Source organism: Centroberyx affinis, unplaced genomic scaffold (genome assembly GCF_046629955.1).
Source record: "Centroberyx affinis isolate AG114_WGS23_722 - 3 ecotype Tasmania unplaced genomic scaffold, CSIRO-AGI_Caff_v1 ptg000343l_1, whole genome shotgun sequence".
NCBI lineage: Eukaryota > Metazoa > Chordata > Actinopteri > Beryciformes > Berycidae > Centroberyx > Centroberyx affinis.
This window is the reverse complement of record NW_027279017.1, coordinates 102,821-120,429: the sequence shown is the minus strand read 5'-3', so window position 1 is coordinate 120,429 and position 17,609 is coordinate 102,821. Positions and strand designations below refer to the sequence as shown.

At 41.1% G+C, this 17,609-nt stretch overlaps 1 protein-coding gene across 1 annotated transcript in view; it reads right to left on the bottom strand.

Moving 5' to 3' along the window:
- Positions 1-17,609, bottom strand: part of LOC139641099 (protein unc-80 homolog) — a 61,876-nt gene that overhangs the window by 22,190 nt on the left and 22,077 nt on the right. The window contains exons 21-36 of the mRNA XM_071515344.1: positions 15,835-15,941; positions 14,798-14,951; positions 11,876-12,048; positions 9,471-9,683; positions 9,213-9,348; positions 8,679-8,812; positions 8,030-8,207; positions 7,202-7,411; positions 6,297-6,394; positions 5,959-6,162; positions 5,158-5,265; positions 4,374-4,512; positions 3,579-3,760; positions 2,582-2,713; positions 699-885; positions 43-174 (exon numbers count right to left, since the gene is read on the bottom strand). Coding sequence (XP_071371445.1) covers positions 43-174; positions 699-885; positions 2,582-2,713; positions 3,579-3,760; positions 4,374-4,512; positions 5,158-5,265; positions 5,959-6,162; positions 6,297-6,394; positions 7,202-7,411; positions 8,030-8,207; positions 8,679-8,812; positions 9,213-9,348; positions 9,471-9,683; positions 11,876-12,048; positions 14,798-14,951; positions 15,835-15,941 — 2,487 coding nt within the window. The remainder of the gene's footprint in view (positions 1-42; positions 175-698; positions 886-2,581; positions 2,714-3,578; positions 3,761-4,373; positions 4,513-5,157; positions 5,266-5,958; positions 6,163-6,296; positions 6,395-7,201; positions 7,412-8,029; positions 8,208-8,678; positions 8,813-9,212; positions 9,349-9,470; positions 9,684-11,875; positions 12,049-14,797; positions 14,952-15,834; positions 15,942-17,609) is intronic.

The following is a 17,609-nucleotide window of genomic DNA, read 5'->3' as shown; positions in this document are numbered from 1 at the left end:
TCAGTGGTCTTCTTCGTGGGTGTTCGGGTCAGTCAGTCTTACCTTCGGCGCTGACCACCGAGCGGACGGACCACACGGAGCCCCGGCGGAAAGAGTAGTTCCTGTGGGAGTTGCTGGAGGTGCAGGACGGACTGACGGACAGACGACGGGACGCCAGGTTCACCACTTCTTCTGCTGGCGGGAGGACGACAACAGGATCAATGTCAGACATCACCATCACAGATATAGGAAAAACAACAATCAATTTAATATTAATAACTTAAATAGCACTTTTCTAAACAAAGTTACAAAGTGCTTTATATAAAAAATAAAAGACAAGAAAAATAACGATTACAATAAAACACAAGGGATAAGCAAATCAGCAATACATTGAATAAAAGAGGCAAATGTTAAACCATAAAAACAAACATAAAACACAGGTAAAAGCATCTAGATAAAAGAATAAATCAATAAAACTATGAGAAGGCCTTTGTATAAAAGTGGGTTTTAAGAAGTGATTTAAAAGGCGACACTGATTTTGAATTTAACCGAATTTAACAGGAAATAGAGGTGTAATCGCACGTCATGTTGTGTAATTTGAAATGTACAAACCATCCAATTCATTTTGATGGACAGATTTTAACGGAAACAGCAAGGGGGCGACATGACAACTCTCCCTCCCCGTGTACAGAGTGTGTTTGTGCGCCTGGTAGCCCCACCTTCTTCCTCCTGCTCGGGCGGCGGGCTGCAGGTGGGCTCGTAGCAGGCCTCCTGGGCCACGGGGATGGCGGTGATGATGCTGGCCTCGCGGCCCAGCCGCCGCTTCTCCTCCTCCTGCTGCAGGTTCTTCAGGATGTGCTCGGCCCGCTGGTGGGAGCGCGACACCGCCCTCGCCGAGAAAGATTTCTGCAAAGGTGGCATGGAGGGTGGCGTGAGGGCAGCGTGGGGTTGAACGGCACAGGGAGCAGGCACAGCGGGCGCAGACATACAGAGGATTCAGAATGAGGGAGTGTACCAGGTAATACAAGATTCTCAGGAAGTCATGTGCACAGCTACGCTAGGCTTATTGTTATCTGGTGAACATTTGGTAATGTAAAAATGACTGGACAACACATAAATACAGTAACTCTCCTCCAGCACATGTAACTCATGCTCTAATGCCATCCAGAGTAACAGATAGGTTTGATGGATACATGTACAGTGTCGAACATGTTAAAGTATTAAACAGAAAAAAGATTTAAACCATGACAAATTGTGACACAAATAAATGTATTGGGGGACTGGAATTTGTCAGGAGAGTATACTGTATCTTGCATAAATGCTCATACACATACATATCAAAAATCGTCTGAACGCATGATATGAAAACATACACAGCAAAGTCATTCTCATCCAATGACCATGCATAGACAACACAACACACACAAAATGTCTGAATGTTGGACGCATGCCGTGATGTTTTAGTTTTTGTTTACAACCAGACCAAGCGCTAGGAAACTACTGAGTGGTGTGTGTTACTAATCAAGATGCAACTACCTGAAATGACCCCTGAAACTCCCTTAGCTTTTGATCCCTGATGGAAATCCTCTAGCTCTCAATGGCTCAGACACTCAATGGAAAAAAAAAATTCTCTTCAGTCATTAATGATCTGAGGTAACACGATGCATCAATACAAACATCCGTACAGAAATCCCAACTTACTATGGCATGGACTGACTGAATTAATGTGGGGTACTAAAAACAAAGACAGTCGATAGATAAATTACAGAACACGTGCTCTCAAGTCTTCATCAAAATCTAGATAAAAGTATTTTGATCATCATGCTTGAAAAGAAACAGAGAGGGAAAAGTAAGACGTAACACCAAGAAATCCACTACTTGTACACTAACGGTCAATTGTCCACTAATTGACCGTTTAACGTTTTTTTGCTTGTAGCGGAGTTCTTGGTGCAACTGGCAACAGAGGGATTACATTACACCAGCATAGCAGTACCAAATGCTATCAGAACAGTCTAAAGTGCATTGTGTTGGCATCGTGTTTCGAGTCAGTCAGTCGCAGGGTTGAGGAGAATTCACTTTTTTTTAAGTTCATCAATCCAAGATGAAATTGAAGACTTTCAAAATCAGATATCCTCATATATTACAAAAATTACACGTTTCACAAAATGGTTGCTGACATGAAACCTGTTTTGAAAAATCTTACCTTCTTATCTTATCTTATTAAATTTTTATTATCTGCATTTTTTAGTGTGACATTTCTTTCTAAAAACATTTTGGTACAAAACCCTTCAATTTCAATTTTGAGCTCATTCTAAACTTCATTATAGGTTATGAGAGTCATTTTGCAACACAGGCAAACGCTGAAGAAAATCAGTTTTGTCTAAATCAAAAGTAAATTGACTCCCCAACCCAGGTCCGGTAATACAGTGTGTATGTGATATGTTAGTACAATTCAACTGATATGCGTACATTAGCTACATCTTAAAGTATAATGAATATGCATATGTGTGAGCCTGCTATTACGCCTTTTTTCTTCCTTCATGCTGATTGGATATTGCTTAAGCCCGTCACTGGTAACCGAGCTGAAGGGGGCGGGACTTACAGACTGGTCCTCGTTGATTGGGTCTTGGACGCTGCCGGTGTTCTGGGGCACCCAGGGGGGGTCAAACATGGGGACGCAGGGCATGCCCAGGATGGGAGACGGCAGGGTGAAGTTGATGCTAGGCGGAGGGATCTGAAACAAAACAAGGACAGAAATGGGTGCAAAATGAGTCGAGGTGGACTAGTGGTTAGAGAGGCTGTCCCTTGACTGAAATGCCACAGGTTCAATCCCTGCAAACTGACCTAAAATACAGTCTTGTTAGAATCAGTTATTAACCCCCTGGAGTTGCAGTTATTATATATGATAACAATCATTGTCCTATTAATATTTTTTCGCTTGTTTTGAATGTTTCATGGACCTTTATTGACTCATTATTTGTATTCAAACAGGTGACACTGTGGTCTAGTGGTTGGAGAGTCTGTCCTTCAATTGGAGGAACCAAGTTCAAGCCCTGTGTCGATAAAAAGCAACATCAGTTTGATAATATTTACTGCCGATATTTGGCCGATTGTGGAATTGTCATTGTTGTGACTGTTTTTTCTATGAGTCTGTCACTTATTATAACTTTCAAATTAGCAAAACAATAAAACTAACATGGTCTTTTGCTTAAAAAACACTTAAATATCAGTAGGCATGTCAGAAAAGCCTGTTTTACGCTTGCATTTGTACTAAGATTCTCACAAAAATGCATATTGGCTGATATGTGAGAGAAAATATCTGATATCAGTATCATCCTCAATAAACCAAGTTAAAGTTCATGTTTGTTTATGTAGCCCTTTATCACAAGCATGTCTCAAAGGACTGTACAGAGAACTAGATCGAACTGATCATCAATCAACCAGAATCAAACATCTGGAAGCGCAAGACACACAAAAACAGATTTTAGCAAGATTAAAAAAAAAACATATCGGTGCATCCCTAGTCCTCAAGCAAGACACAAAAGAGAATTTCCCATTGGGGATCAATAAAATATCACATTATTATAATTATTCCATACCTTAAAGATCTGCTGGGCTCCCTCCTCCATGCGTGGCCACACCTGGTAGCGGAAACGCCACAGTGTGTAAAACTTGAGGACGGAGTTGATGCGCTGGCAGGCCTCCTGATGCTGGAACTCCGCCATCATCATTTCGGTCACTGCATCGGGAACCTTTACCGCACACAGAAGGAACATGGCAGCTGGAGGGGATTGTGGAGGGAGTAATGAAGAGAGAAAGACATAAAAAAAAAGCAAGAGGGAGGGAAGTAAAGAGGGCAAGAGGGAGAGAAAACAAAAGAGAGGCAGAGACGGAGGAAAAGGGCGGAGAAGAGAGAAAGGTAAATTATGGTTGAGGGCAAAGGAGAAAGAGATAAAGAGACAGGAAGGGAGGGGGGAAAGGAGGGAAGGAGGTCAAAAGAGAGAAAACATAAAAGAGGCAGACATGGAGAAGAGTGGGAAAACGGATGAAGGTAAAAGAGAGAGAGAGACGGAAAGGATAAAGAACATGGAGAATGTTAGAATAAGAAGCATTTGAAAAAACAAGGTGAAATGTTTTTGTAAGCCCCCTTTTTTTACCTCATCCTATTTATATTTTTATCATTGCATTTTATCACCGTATTTTTAGCACCTTATTTCTATTTTTTCGCACTGTGCAAGTAAAGTTAACCAAACATTCCCAAAGCTAGAAGACAGCTTTTCCAGAATGAAACGTTTAGATCATTTATAGATGCCTTTATGTTATATAACCTCACTTAACAAAAACATATGAGGCTACCCACAGTGCAACGGTACACAGCCTGATGGTTGACTCACCAGCAGCGGCAGCCATATGTTCATCCACACTCAGTAAGAGTTCCCAGGCGGCAGGCTGGATGTCTCCGTACATGTCGTCAGTCAGGATGGGAGCTGCCTTGATCAGTAGAGAAAGAGGAGCCGGTGCCAAACTCATCACCTGAGGAAACACAGGCAAACATCTTTAAGTTCCAGGTTGACAGGACCGTGATGACAATGTTTTATCGATCTTTTATTGAGTCTGTGCTCACTTTCTCCTTTATCTGCTGGTATCAATCTCTCAAGGTTAAACACAAAAATGCACTCAATAAGGTGGTTAATGTCTGTAGCAAAATGCACAGGAAACTCTGCAGGATCTTTACAACAACAGTTATATAAGAAAGCAGAATCCATCCTGTCTGATTGTTCCCATCCTTTACCTTAACAGTTTCAGTTTCTGCCATCTGGTTCCCTCCTCAGACTTCCACTAGCTAAAACCAACAGATACAAACACTCCTTTATACCCTCTGCCATCTCCCTCCTAAACTCTAGGAGGAAAAGGTAGTTATTTGCATAATGGTGTATCTTTTTAATTGACTGAGTATTTTTACTGTGTATTTATGTCTTTTGGTCTACTGTTGTATTTATGTGCCCTATTTTATGTGTGCTAAATGTATGCGTCCCACTGCTACATAACCAATTGCCCCACCGAGGACAAATAAAGTTATTGAAATTGAACTTGAACTTGAACTTGAACAATACAGTTACAGGGTGTGAAATGTGTTCATGTGTTCATTAGTGTTTTTGTCTTAGGTTGTGTTGTCACCTGGTTGCGGATGTACTTGAGCATGCCAGTGTCCTTCTTGCCCTCCGCACTGGAGTCGGTGGGTCTTCTCTTCATGGACGGCGTCCTCAGGCAGGACTTGTCTGAACACTGCAGGCACAAAACACAGACACTTTCATTAACCATCCACCCACAAAACATCCCATTTGGTACATTAATCTATCCATCCATCAATGCATTCAAACTTTAACAAATGATGACAACAAATAACACTTACAAATAACAATCGCCATACATGTATAACAAGCACAAACAGAGATCCACAATCTTTCCCTTATTCACAAACAAATCAGTGTTTTTCTGTTAGTTGCTGTTCTGGAGGCAGAAATAATCTTATTGGTTGATTTAAACCTCAATGGGTGGAGCGAAATAGCTAATATTATGAAGCCTAGCGCTCTGCTACTAACTGAAACTATGAAATCAAGCCATTCTAAATTATCTAGTTTAGCCAATTACTGTAGCCTAGTTAGACCTTCCAAGTTCAAACTAGCTATACTAGCCTATAGCTATCTAAGCTAGTTAGCTAGCTGCAGACCTTCATCATGAATGCCATACTCATGAAGAAGCCATTGCCATTTATGTGTTCAGATTTTAACCAGAGTTTGTCTGTTAGCTAACTTTTGCTCTGAAAAACTATGGTTCGTTGGCTCCGCCCACTGAGGTTTAACTCAACCAATCAGATTATTTTTTTCCTCCAGAGCAGCTCTGCCTCCGAAAAATGTTCCTAAAACTCCAATCTGCCATTCTTATCACAGCATCCCCCTATTTGTCCATGAAACTCACCTCTTTGTTCTTCTTGGCGCGTCCCCCGATGTTACCAGAGGAGGCGCTGTCTTCTCTCAGGCTGTCCACCGTCTCACCGTACAGCAGCTTGATGGCGCGAACCAGACGGGCACAAGAGCGGCTGTGGTGCTGGTAGCAGCGGGGGTGGCAGAAGTCTATATGGGTACAGATGAAACTCTGCTGGTTGCACAGCAGGATCATAATCTGTGCCGAGAGAGAGAGAGAGAGAGAGAGAGAGGAGAAGGGAAGTTAGCATGTGAGAAGGTACACACATACACAGGCAAAAATAGACTGAAACACAGATTGACACACACACACAAACACACTCAGAGACATACGTGGAGCCAGGACATGTTGCGGTTGTAGTTGTCCTCCGCTCCCCCGGAGCTCTGGCCCTCTGGCTCAATGCTGGGTTCACTGGTGCTAAAGGGACTGCCTGTAACATGAAAAAAACACACACTGTTTACAGCTGAACGTCTGCCATTTTGTCTCTCATGACACTGGGAAATGTTTAGATGTGGACCCCAAGAAGATTTGCTTTCTATATTAAAGGTGAATACAGTGTTTTTAAACATCAATATATCATTGTTAAATTAATTGTGACTTCTTGGCATAATTACTGTAAACAAATGAGACCATGGTCCAAGACACTTGGTAGCCTCTATCTCATACCAGTACTATTGTTAGTGGTAGTGTTTCTCAAAATTAGGACCATATACAGTATGTTCCCATAAACCCTGTTGCTTGCTGATGCAATGGTTGTTTATGGTAATTTAAATGTCTTTAAATGTGATTTACTGATGTTAAAATGCTACACGTAGCACCTTAATAGAAAGCAAATGGGAAGACAGTACTGTGCATTGTGCATTACTGAGGGGTTTCATTCCAAAATGCTATACCATTTTGTAAAATTGTGCTACCTTAAATTCATTAGTGAATATTTATAGAATTACAAACATATTTGATAATTCTCTCCTTAAAGACTAAAAAGGGTTTTAATACTAAGTTTAATACTAACTCATAATGTTTTACTTTCATGTCAGCAAATAATTGTGTGAGAGTAGATGCCATTTTTTTCAAAAGGCAGATATCTTGTATTGGAATGAATCTCTCTAAATGATAAACATTACATTACTATTCATTTAATGCAATGTAAAAACGAGCCGTTTATGTATCCATTATGATAAATCATGCATGAGTTAATGACCTAGACCAAGAACATAATTTATCAACACTGTATGACCTATGTCGGTGACGGTGTCCCTGCTGTGTGTCTGAGACAGCAGCCCCTCTTCGTTCTCCGACTCGGAGTCCTGCCGGGACAGCTTGGTGCTCTTCAGGCTCCCCGCCCGCCGGATGGACGACAGCGACCCGCCTTTCTTCACACGGAAACTGCGGGCCCCTTTGATCTGAAGCAGCCGGGAGCCTCCGATACGAATCTTCCGTATGGGCGCTGGAGAAGAGGGAAGTGGGGAGAGAGGAAAAGTGGAAAGAGGAGAGAAGGAGGGAAAGGAGGTGAAAGGGAAGCGAGAAGGATGATGAGGAAAGTGGGAAGGGAGAAAGATGAAAGGTGAAGGAAGAGAGGGGAAAGAGGAGAGAGGAGACAAGGAAACACAAGAAGGAGGGAAACAGAATGGAGAGAGAGAGGAATGGAGGAGGAGGAGAGGGAAAGGGAAAGAATGAGGAGCAATTTCTGTAAAAATTAGGGCTAAATTTAATAGGTCTCACAGGAAAGTATGTCCACTAACCCTCCTGTCTGCATCAGTATGTAACAATAAAAACATGAGTAAAAGTAGTAACCATTCAGCATTCACTTCAGTTAGTAGCAAAACCCCTAGGCTTCATAATATTAGTTTCCTCCTCTCTTACTCCTTGTCTTTTTCACTGGGCTTCAGAAAAACTGTGGCTCTTTGGCTCCGCCCACTGAGGTTTACTGTAACTCAACCAAATGGGATTATTTCTGCCTCTGAGGAATATTTGCAGAACTAAAACCCTAATCTGCAAAAGAAGACACAGCGGTAATAAACCAAAATGGCCCAGTGTGAAGGGGAGCACTAACACCAGGTCTCACCCTGAGGCTCCTGGGTCTTCTTGTCGTCGCAGGTGGTGTCGGACTTGAGCGTGTGGCTGCTGCTGTTGAGCGAGTCGTGTCCGTCCTCGTCGTCCAGGATGCCCGCGAAGCTGATCTTCCTCTCGTAGCGGTGGCGTCCGAGCTCCGGGTCCAGACGCAGACGGCAGCTGTCCAGGTCCTGCAGACAAGTGGTCAAGTGAATAGTCAACATTGTATATGTCCTGTAAATTCACATATCTGTTTTTTGTCCTTCTCACTGAAAAATATTGCAAATATATTGATATTTTATAATGTTTCCACCTATTTCATTCTGCATACACTTCATATTTTTGGTATATTTTCATATTCTGCATTCATTCTTTCTTTGACTACTGCATTTTTCCCCCCCATACTTCTCATTCATGCATTCTTCAACACATCTAGTTCTAACTTGTCAGTTGGATCATGTTTATATAGACCCCATTTGCTAGATTGTCGTTTATATTGTTTTTTCTATTTATATAAAATGTTTTATTGCTGTATCCTTTCCCTGTGGGATCTTCAAGGTTTCATCTTATCTCGCCAACAAATAGCTGGACAGTAGACTTTCTAGAAAAAGAAGAGAAAATCCATATATTTACTGTACAGAAGACTGAGTTGTACTACTGACCACTAGTGGCTCTGTGCGCGGTCTTGGTAAGCAGGGGAAGGTCTCTCGCAGGAAGGTGGTGATCTCCAACAACAGCTGGCAGGCAGCCATCTTGAGAGCAAACGGGCAGCCGCATTTTGTAGGATTGACAGTATCTTTGGGGTTGAAATGGTAAAAACAAAATAGTTAATAGGTTATAAATAGTTAAAGTAGTAATTTTTAGCAGTAATTAATTTTTTCAGTAAAATAAATAGAAGAAAAATGTACTGTAAATAGTGGGGAAAAACAAGCATTACATTTAAAATGTCCAACCAAAAAACAGTAGAGCAAGAATATATATATAGTACATCTAACCTAAAAAAAGAAAAAAAACATTTTGAAAATAAATCAAAACACTGAATACAAATCATAAAAATTATACAGTGAGACATAAACAACATTTTTGAAAATATCGAGAACAAAAGATATTAAAGTTTTTGGGTAAAAAACAATATGTTTAGAAAAAAACTCTCCACCAAAGCTGTGCTGTTGGGACATTACACTCCTCCAACTCACTGTCATCTAAATAGTCTTCTTCCTCATCTTCTTTTCTCATTCTTCGCTTGGTCTCCTCATCATAAATGTAGCCCAGGATGTTGGCCGGGCTTTCACTGTCTGAGTGACACAACTCGCTGAGTCTCGTGCCAATTGCCTGAGTGGATAAAACACACACACACACACACACACACACACACACGCACACACTCATTTACTAAAACCTACTCCTACATCAATACTAGCCTATTAGATGACTTCAGTAACTCTTAAACTCACGTCTCCCCACTGGCAGAAGTACTTGGCGGCGTTCCACTGTAGTTTCTGGTTCCTTTTGTTTCCCACCACGGGGGACCGGCCCCTGGACAGGCCCCTCTTGGTGATATTTACATGGTGGCCCTTCATCCACTCCGGCCAGTTGCCACGGTTACAGCGGTGGACGAACCGGGCACACTCCAGGAAGAGGGAGGCCCTGGCTACCACTGGAGCTTCCTGGAAGAACCAGGAAGTAGGTATAAATGTTAATGTCTAAGATTTTCATGTATTTATCCTCCATCTATCCTGCTTTACTGTAATACTGCAGACAATTCTTTCTTGAATGATATACAGAACTAAACTACTATACACCAAACTCCAAACTCTCTCAACACCTGTTACATCTCTTTTATTTATTTCTTTTATTTATATGTTTTATTATTATCCTTACTTACCCATTTTATCTTTCTTTCTTTTTTAATTTCATTTTATGGCTTGATAATGTCATTTAACCAGACAAATTATGAATTTTTTTGTGTTTTATGTGAAGCATATTGAATTTGCCTTGTGTATGAAATGTGCTATATAAATAAAGTTTGCCTTGCCTTGCCTTGCCTCAACCAACTAGAAACCAGACAATTCCTTAATAAATAAACAAAGTAATTTCCAAGCTTAAGGCAAAATAAATAGCCAAAATTCAGGGACCAATCACAATTGAGTATTCAACAAAGCTGTGTAATCATTGGAAATAATCATGATCTCTAAGGATGGATGAACTGCCATGGAGCATCTATGACATATTACAGTTTTTCTCGATCGCTTACACACTATAACTGGGCCTGTTAACTAAACATCCCAAACCATGACGCCATCTACCAAAAGACAGACCCATTTCCCAAAACTATAAACACTATTCCCCTGTTTTCACACATGATTCACATTTGTTGAACTTTTTGTGAAAAACTCTACACACAAATCCCTTCATATATCACTGGCTGCACCATGTGCTCATTTAGAAAGCATTGGCATTCAATATCATTAACTCAAGTCATCACAGCTCAAACCCAATTAACACACAATTCCCCAGGTGCAAACACTAAGAGTCAAAATTGTTCACACACCAATCAGAACCTCAGGATAAATAGATAGATAGATAGATAGATAGATAGATAGATAGATAGATAGATAGATAGATAGATAGATAGATAGATAAAAGGGCCATGGGTCAGTTCGATTGTTTTGGAACAATGGATCCACAAAGACCTGAAGGTAGAGGAAGAGGACACAGGAGAGGAGGTGGAAGAGGAAGGGCAAGGGCAAGGAGACAAATAATTTCTGATGAGATTCTCAAATTGGGATGCTGAGGCAAAATAAATGTGATTTCTTTCTTTATCTACAAACTGTTTTTTTTTTATTGGTTTATATTGGTAAATACATGGAAATTATTTTACTGTATTCTACGTTCTTTATCAGTTGCATATTTTTACAGTACATTTACTTTTTCACTCAATTTCAGTTTATTTTACTACCGTACATTGAGGAATTAAAAATGTTGAAAATGTATACATGTGTTGTGTCTTTATATTGTGTTCATCATGTAAAGAGGTTGTTCTGGGGGAAAACCATAAGTGCCATTATTCATTGCAGTAACAGGTTTTTACAGTAGTGTTCTGAATTGATCTCACCAGTGTGTAATGGCTACTTTGTAGTGTATGTGTATTTGATGGCTTTTGTGTGATATCTGAAGGCAAAGTTTGGTTTAGATGTAAGATTACATGGTTTTGAGTAGAGAGTTTGGTTTTGACATGGAAGTTTGAAGTTTGTGAAGATGAGTGTGCAGTTATGCATTTGTGTTTAGAGTTTTGGGAAATGGAGCATAATTTCAAGAAATGTGTCTTAGCAATCAAGAAAAACTGTATTATCCTTACTTACCCATTTTATCTTTCTTTCTTTTTTAATTTCATTTTATGACTTGATAATGTCATTTTACCAGACAAATTATGCATTTTTTTGTGTTTTATGTGAAGCACATTGAATTTGCCTTGTGTATGAAATGTGCTATATAAATAAAGTTTGCCTTGCCTTGCCTCAACCAACTAGAAACCAGACAATTCCTTAATAAATAAACAAAGTAATTTCCAAGCTTAAGGCAAAATAAATAGCCAAAATTCAGGGACCAATCACAATTGAGTATTCAACAAAGCTGTGTAATCATTGGAAATAATCATGATCTCTAAGGATGGATGAACTGCTATGGAGCATCTATGACATATTAACCATCATCCTGCCTATCTTGTATAAATCTAAATGACCTGTGGGGAAGCATTTCCATTTGGTTACGGGACATTTCTCAATTTGTTCACATTTCAAACTTGTCCGCATAGACTCTAGTTTAGTGTCTAATCTTGTGTACGGATCCTAAGACGCACCAGGTCGAGGGCAGCGGCCAAGATGGAGGCGTCGGGGATGGTTCCCGGCTCGCAGCAGTTCAGCAGGAACTGGAAACGCTTCATGCCCTGACGGATGGCGCCCAGGTTCACCACGTTCTTGTTCTTCATCGCCTCCTGGCTGGCTGCTAGACGCTCCTGGAAACCATGAGGGCCTGGAGGATGGGAGGGTAGGGGGAATGGAGGCAGATTGATGAGAAGAGAAGAGAAGAGAAGAGAAGAGAGGAGAAGAGAAGAGAGGAGAAGAGGAGAGAAGAGAAGAGAGGAGGAGAGAAGAGAAGAGAAGAGACGAGGAGAGAAGAGAAGAGACGAGGAGAGAAGAGAAGAGAAGAGACGAGGAGAGAAGAGAAGAGACGAGAAGAGAAGAGACGAGGAGAGCAGAGAAGAGACGAGGAGAGCAGAGAAGAGAAGAGAAGAGAAGAGAAGAGAAGAGAAGAGAAGAGAGGACAAGGCAGTAACAGAACAAGTGAGGGAGAAAAATTGCCAAAAAACATATCTGGGCACAATCTTTTGCAAAATCAAGACTGGACATGTATTTTTCAGGTCAACAGCAGCCCTGTAGAGCATTGCGTTACTAGGCAACATCGCCATCCAGGACATTTCACAAAAAGCACTGAAGAGCCACTGACAAATGAAGTTGAGTGAAAGATGGACACACAGCCATAGGCTATGGTTACACTTGGCTTTTTAATGGGACTTCTGTCATCTGATCCCGTCAGGAGGCATTAAGTGACAGGTCTAGATGCACAAAAAGATCAGATTTTCATAAAATTGCTTTTGGATCTTAAAAATCAGATGTGGCAATGATTGGAATTGTATGTACACTGCAAAGTGTAAAGATTTCTGGGTTTCCAGACCTATCAAGCTTATTTTATGATATTTTTAGTCAAATTATCTCACTGCACTGGCAGATAACATTGCTGGGTTCAATACATTTCACTTGATACATGCCAATATGACTTCTTTCAAGAAATCATCATAAAACAATGACGAAAATCTTGAAACAAGAACACAAGAACAAGTAAACGTCTTGAAACAAGTTACATTCTCCAGAAAAAAAGTCCAGATGAAACCGGTAAAATTATCTGCCAGTGCAGTAAGATGATTTCACACAAAAAAATAAGCTTGATAAGTCTGGCTACAAGATAAAATAACTTAACAAGTTCTCAGAACAGTTTTTGCAGTGTAGTTTGGACACAATCAAAGTAAAGAGATGCGGAGGAACAGCTGGAAGAAGTAGTGCAGAGAGAGATTTAACATTTTCAGGCCGAGTGCGGACATACAGCGATGCGATTCATAAATTCTATTCGTTAAAATGGGATCTTAAAGTGAACTGACAAGTGTAACCGTAGCCGTAGAGAACAAAGCTATGTGGACCATTCTGTTTTATCAGTTGACTGAAACCCAAGCATTGGAAAACACCACCACACATCACCACAGAAGAGACAGAGAGAGAGCGCTGAGAGCCTCATGCTTGACGTGGCACAAAAAATGCGCTCTACAGCACAAAGATGGTTTTATAGATTTGCGTTCATCCCAAGCCCCCGTGTCCTCCATTCCTCTCTTTTCACCTGTCTTTTTTTATCATCAAAATAGACCGATTACAATGTGAAGGAAAGAGGAAAAGTTTGTCGTGCATAGTAGGTAAGAGGAGGATCTAGGGTTGGTAACACAACAGTGGGGGAAGAATCCTAAAAAAATATGAAATCACGGTGATCAACCTTTTCTTTACAATGCTGAAAAGCTGTTTCTGTTTGGAAAGGCTGATAAATTGAATGTAGGTAACTGCAAACAATCAAGAGCCGCCTTTGGAGAGAAAACAATACAATCTGAGGCCACTTCACACCTGGGTCCACTCCTAAAAATATGTCATTTTCAACACATCTGAGTGTCTAGTTTGGGACAACACACACTTGCGCTTCTTTTTAATTCGCTACAGCTTATGCAGCATATACCAATAACAACATACAGTATATTGACACATTGTACAATTTATGTAGAAATATCTGTTACAAATGTGTTCCAAAAAGCTCTTGAAAACATGGGAAGGGTGGCACTCAAAAACACTTAAAGGAGCTATGTGTAGCATTTTGTGTTTCTCAAATTGAAGACCACATTTCCCATGATCCCTGTTACTTCTCATTGCAAATAGGATGCTGCTACCTGTCATCTCTCACACTCCCAAGCATTACTCCTCGTGCGTTTGTTTTGAAGAGCAAGAAGAAGAATAAGATCAAGCATGAAGTTGAAACTATGCAATTAGAATAGAAGAACTGGAACAAAGTTGTCCATTACTTGCAAAGTAAAACGGTTCCTGCTTTGTGCCGTAAAGCAATCTCCCTTTGTGCTGTACAGCAATACAGCAGATCTCCCGTGAAATTCGACCCAATGCCACACAATGTAAAATGCAATGTAGAGGCTGCCAGTCTTCTCTGTGATGGTCTCAATTGTTTACATTAATTATACTAATGTTTCAGAAATAATGTGGTAAAGCTTTATTAATATTAAAATGCTAAAAAAGTCTCAAGAAAATATAAAACTTGTCTAAACTTGTGTAAAAGTGCCGCCCTTTCTGTGTTTTACATTAACTTTTTGCAGTTTTTGGCAGAGTGGGCTGCCAGAAGGTCATGCCAAAAATTCTTTAAAACAAAAGTGTGTTTTCCCAAACTAGACACTCAGGTGGGTTGGAAACGACACGTCCCGTTGGAAGAGAAGAGTGTAGCAGGCAGCTGTCCGGCAGAGCTGACATGGAGAATGGCAGACGGACGAACTGGCAGGAGAGGACAGACCACGGACTGGCGAGACAAGACACGACACACACGGACAGACAGAGGCAGGGACAGAGAGAGAGAGGACGGTGGGGTGGGGGTGGGCGAGGGGCACCCCGGGGTGGGGGAGGTCTACCATCTTTCTCTTCTGTGTGGTGAAGCTTGGATGGATTCCTCCTGCCAGACCGCCATTTACCGAGCCGCTTGAAGAAATTCTCCTCCTCGTCCCTGCCGTACTCCGGCCCCGCCGCACCGCCTTCTGACAGCTTCACCGCGCTGGTGAACTTCACCTGGGATCCACGAGCACACACACACACACACACACACACACACACACACAAACACAGCGTAGCCATGCACAGATAGCCATACACACAATCAATAGGCAACAGCCATATACGTAAATAATCTTATGATCATCTGAATCATAATATCACAAACAAAATCTCAGGTTTTCTTCTCTCTACTCGTTCACACTTCTCTGCACATAGTCACTAAATTTGTCTTGTGAAACTGTACATTACTGTGTCATTTGAGAATCATGGCTAGCTTCATACATAGTTCAAATAATTTCTTACAAATTTCAACGTAGCTGCTTTGACAAAAAACCCTGAGAAAAAACAGAATTTTCATCCCAATTGACTACATTTGTGTGAGACATCCTAAATGGTTTTGGAAAATAAAATCTAGCAGCTTCTACTACCCCGAAATCTAGTCGTTTTTGTTTTTGTTTCTAGTTTGTTTCTAGTTTGTTTTTAACTGTTACACTATCTCCTAACATATTGCTAGTGAACGAATGCCTGACGATGTCACTTTGGAAAATGTCTTAAAATCATCCGAAATCATCCGGTACAAAACAGGAACCAATCAGCTTTCAATGTGCGTGTTAACTCTACTTTGCGCTCTTTTCCTGTGTCTTTTTCAGTTTCCACCAGCAGCAACAGTTTGGAACAACTGCAAAAAGTTGCTAAAATAGAGACAATGCAACTGATTTTTGAGGGGTTTGGCTCGCTGCGTTCATTGACACACACTGTCAGTGTGGACAGCCTCACTGAAACTACTGCTATTTACTGTTTCATGCTGTTCGCTCGCTTGCAACGCTGTTTATTAGGAACCAGTGTTATCCAGAGACACTGAGTGGACAATGGGTGTGGTAATTGTTGACTCCCTGACCTTGGAGCTCTGTCGTATGAAGGAGAGACGATCCACTGAGCTGATATCCAGCAGGTCCTCCACGCCGTCCGTCAGTCCCGACAGAGAAGAGCGCTTTAGCCAGTTACCTGGGGAGACACACACACACACACACACACACAAACACACACATCAACAGACGTGAACGAACACAGAAGCATGTAAAGGCCACATGCACACACACACACACACAGGTATGAAGGCAAGAGCACACACACACACACATAAAAGGGTTAGATTTAGGAAGAAAAGTGCACATGAGGGAAGAGTACCCACTGACCATGACGACACACACATTCAGGGTATTTTAGCTCACACAGGTTCACAGACTGAGGTTCCTTCAAACATGGCCCTCTCAAAGGTACAAAATGAACTGCATTGCTTTTTATAAGAAGACTAAGGGATCGGTTCATGTTTAAACAAAAGACCCCGGTCGAGCAGTATTTGCAAATCCATTTTAATGGTATGTTTTCGCCTAAGTAGGAGCCAGTGGGTGGGGTTTGCCACGTAGGACTGTGTGCCGGAAAGTTCAGACAATCACAGGAACGTTTTTGAAAGGCTGCTACTTACTCTATGACTGAAAAGTGTCCCAGAAACTGATCTGAATTGTCCTGCTGCGATATGCCCCACCCATCTGGTACTGCATGTATGTAAAAAACACAATAACGCTAAGAATTATTTGCAAATACTATTTGACCCAGGTCTGGAACACAGTGCACACTGGGAAAGATACGAACAGATACGATACAAATATGAAGATGGTTACACATCCACATACGTAAGACAGAGAGAGTGAGTGGTAGGCGAACAGTCCCACGGCATGCTAAGGCACAGAAAGGAACACAAAACAGACCAAAGAGATGAAGTGACTTGGCCTGGCGGAGGCAGGCACTGCGCCCGTATTGGACATACAGAACACATCATGTTAGAGTGAAATGCAGTAATTGAAAGTTGACAATTAAAAGAAGGAGAGCATATGCAATGAGGTATGATCATGGAAATACATATTGTTACCAGATCTGGTACAAAAGCATTTGACAGCATGTTTTTAGCAAACCCAGAGCCCAGATCATCAATGCATGTTGCTTTTCTGATTAGCATGTTAACACTGACCAAATCCAGATACCCTTGGCCAAATCATATTGGCTCATATTTGGCTTCTCAAATGTGATTTCACATCACCTGCCTTGGAGCAGGAAACGCCTCAAAAAATCAGGAAACTGCATCAAAGAGTCAAAAACTGCATCAAAGAGTCTGGATTTGGCCACTGTTGCATTATGGTTAAAGAGATGGGTGAAGAGGTGCGGTCAGTGATCATAGTTCAAAAATTGTCCTTTGAGATGCTTGAGGAATTTGGCCCATTATAGTTTGAATGGATTTGATTGGTATTTTAACCAGATTTGAGGAATCTAATATTTCTCAGAGGCAGAGATGCTCTGATGTCAAAAATAATGTAAATGGGCGGAGCCAAAGAACCACAATGTAGTAGTTAGCTAACGAGCAAAGTTGAATGGCAACGAAGGAACTCTGGTCAAACTATAAATAAAATAATGGCAATTAATTTTTTCATTCATTCATTCATTCATTCATTCATTCATGACCTTGGCATTCATGATCTTGGAAGGTAAGCAGCTAGTTAACTAGCTTACCTTGATAGCCATAGGCTAGTATGGCTAGTTTGAAGGCTAGCTAGGCAAACTAGCTAACCTACTGTAGATTAACCTAGATTATTTCTGCTTCCAGAGCAGCTCTGCCTT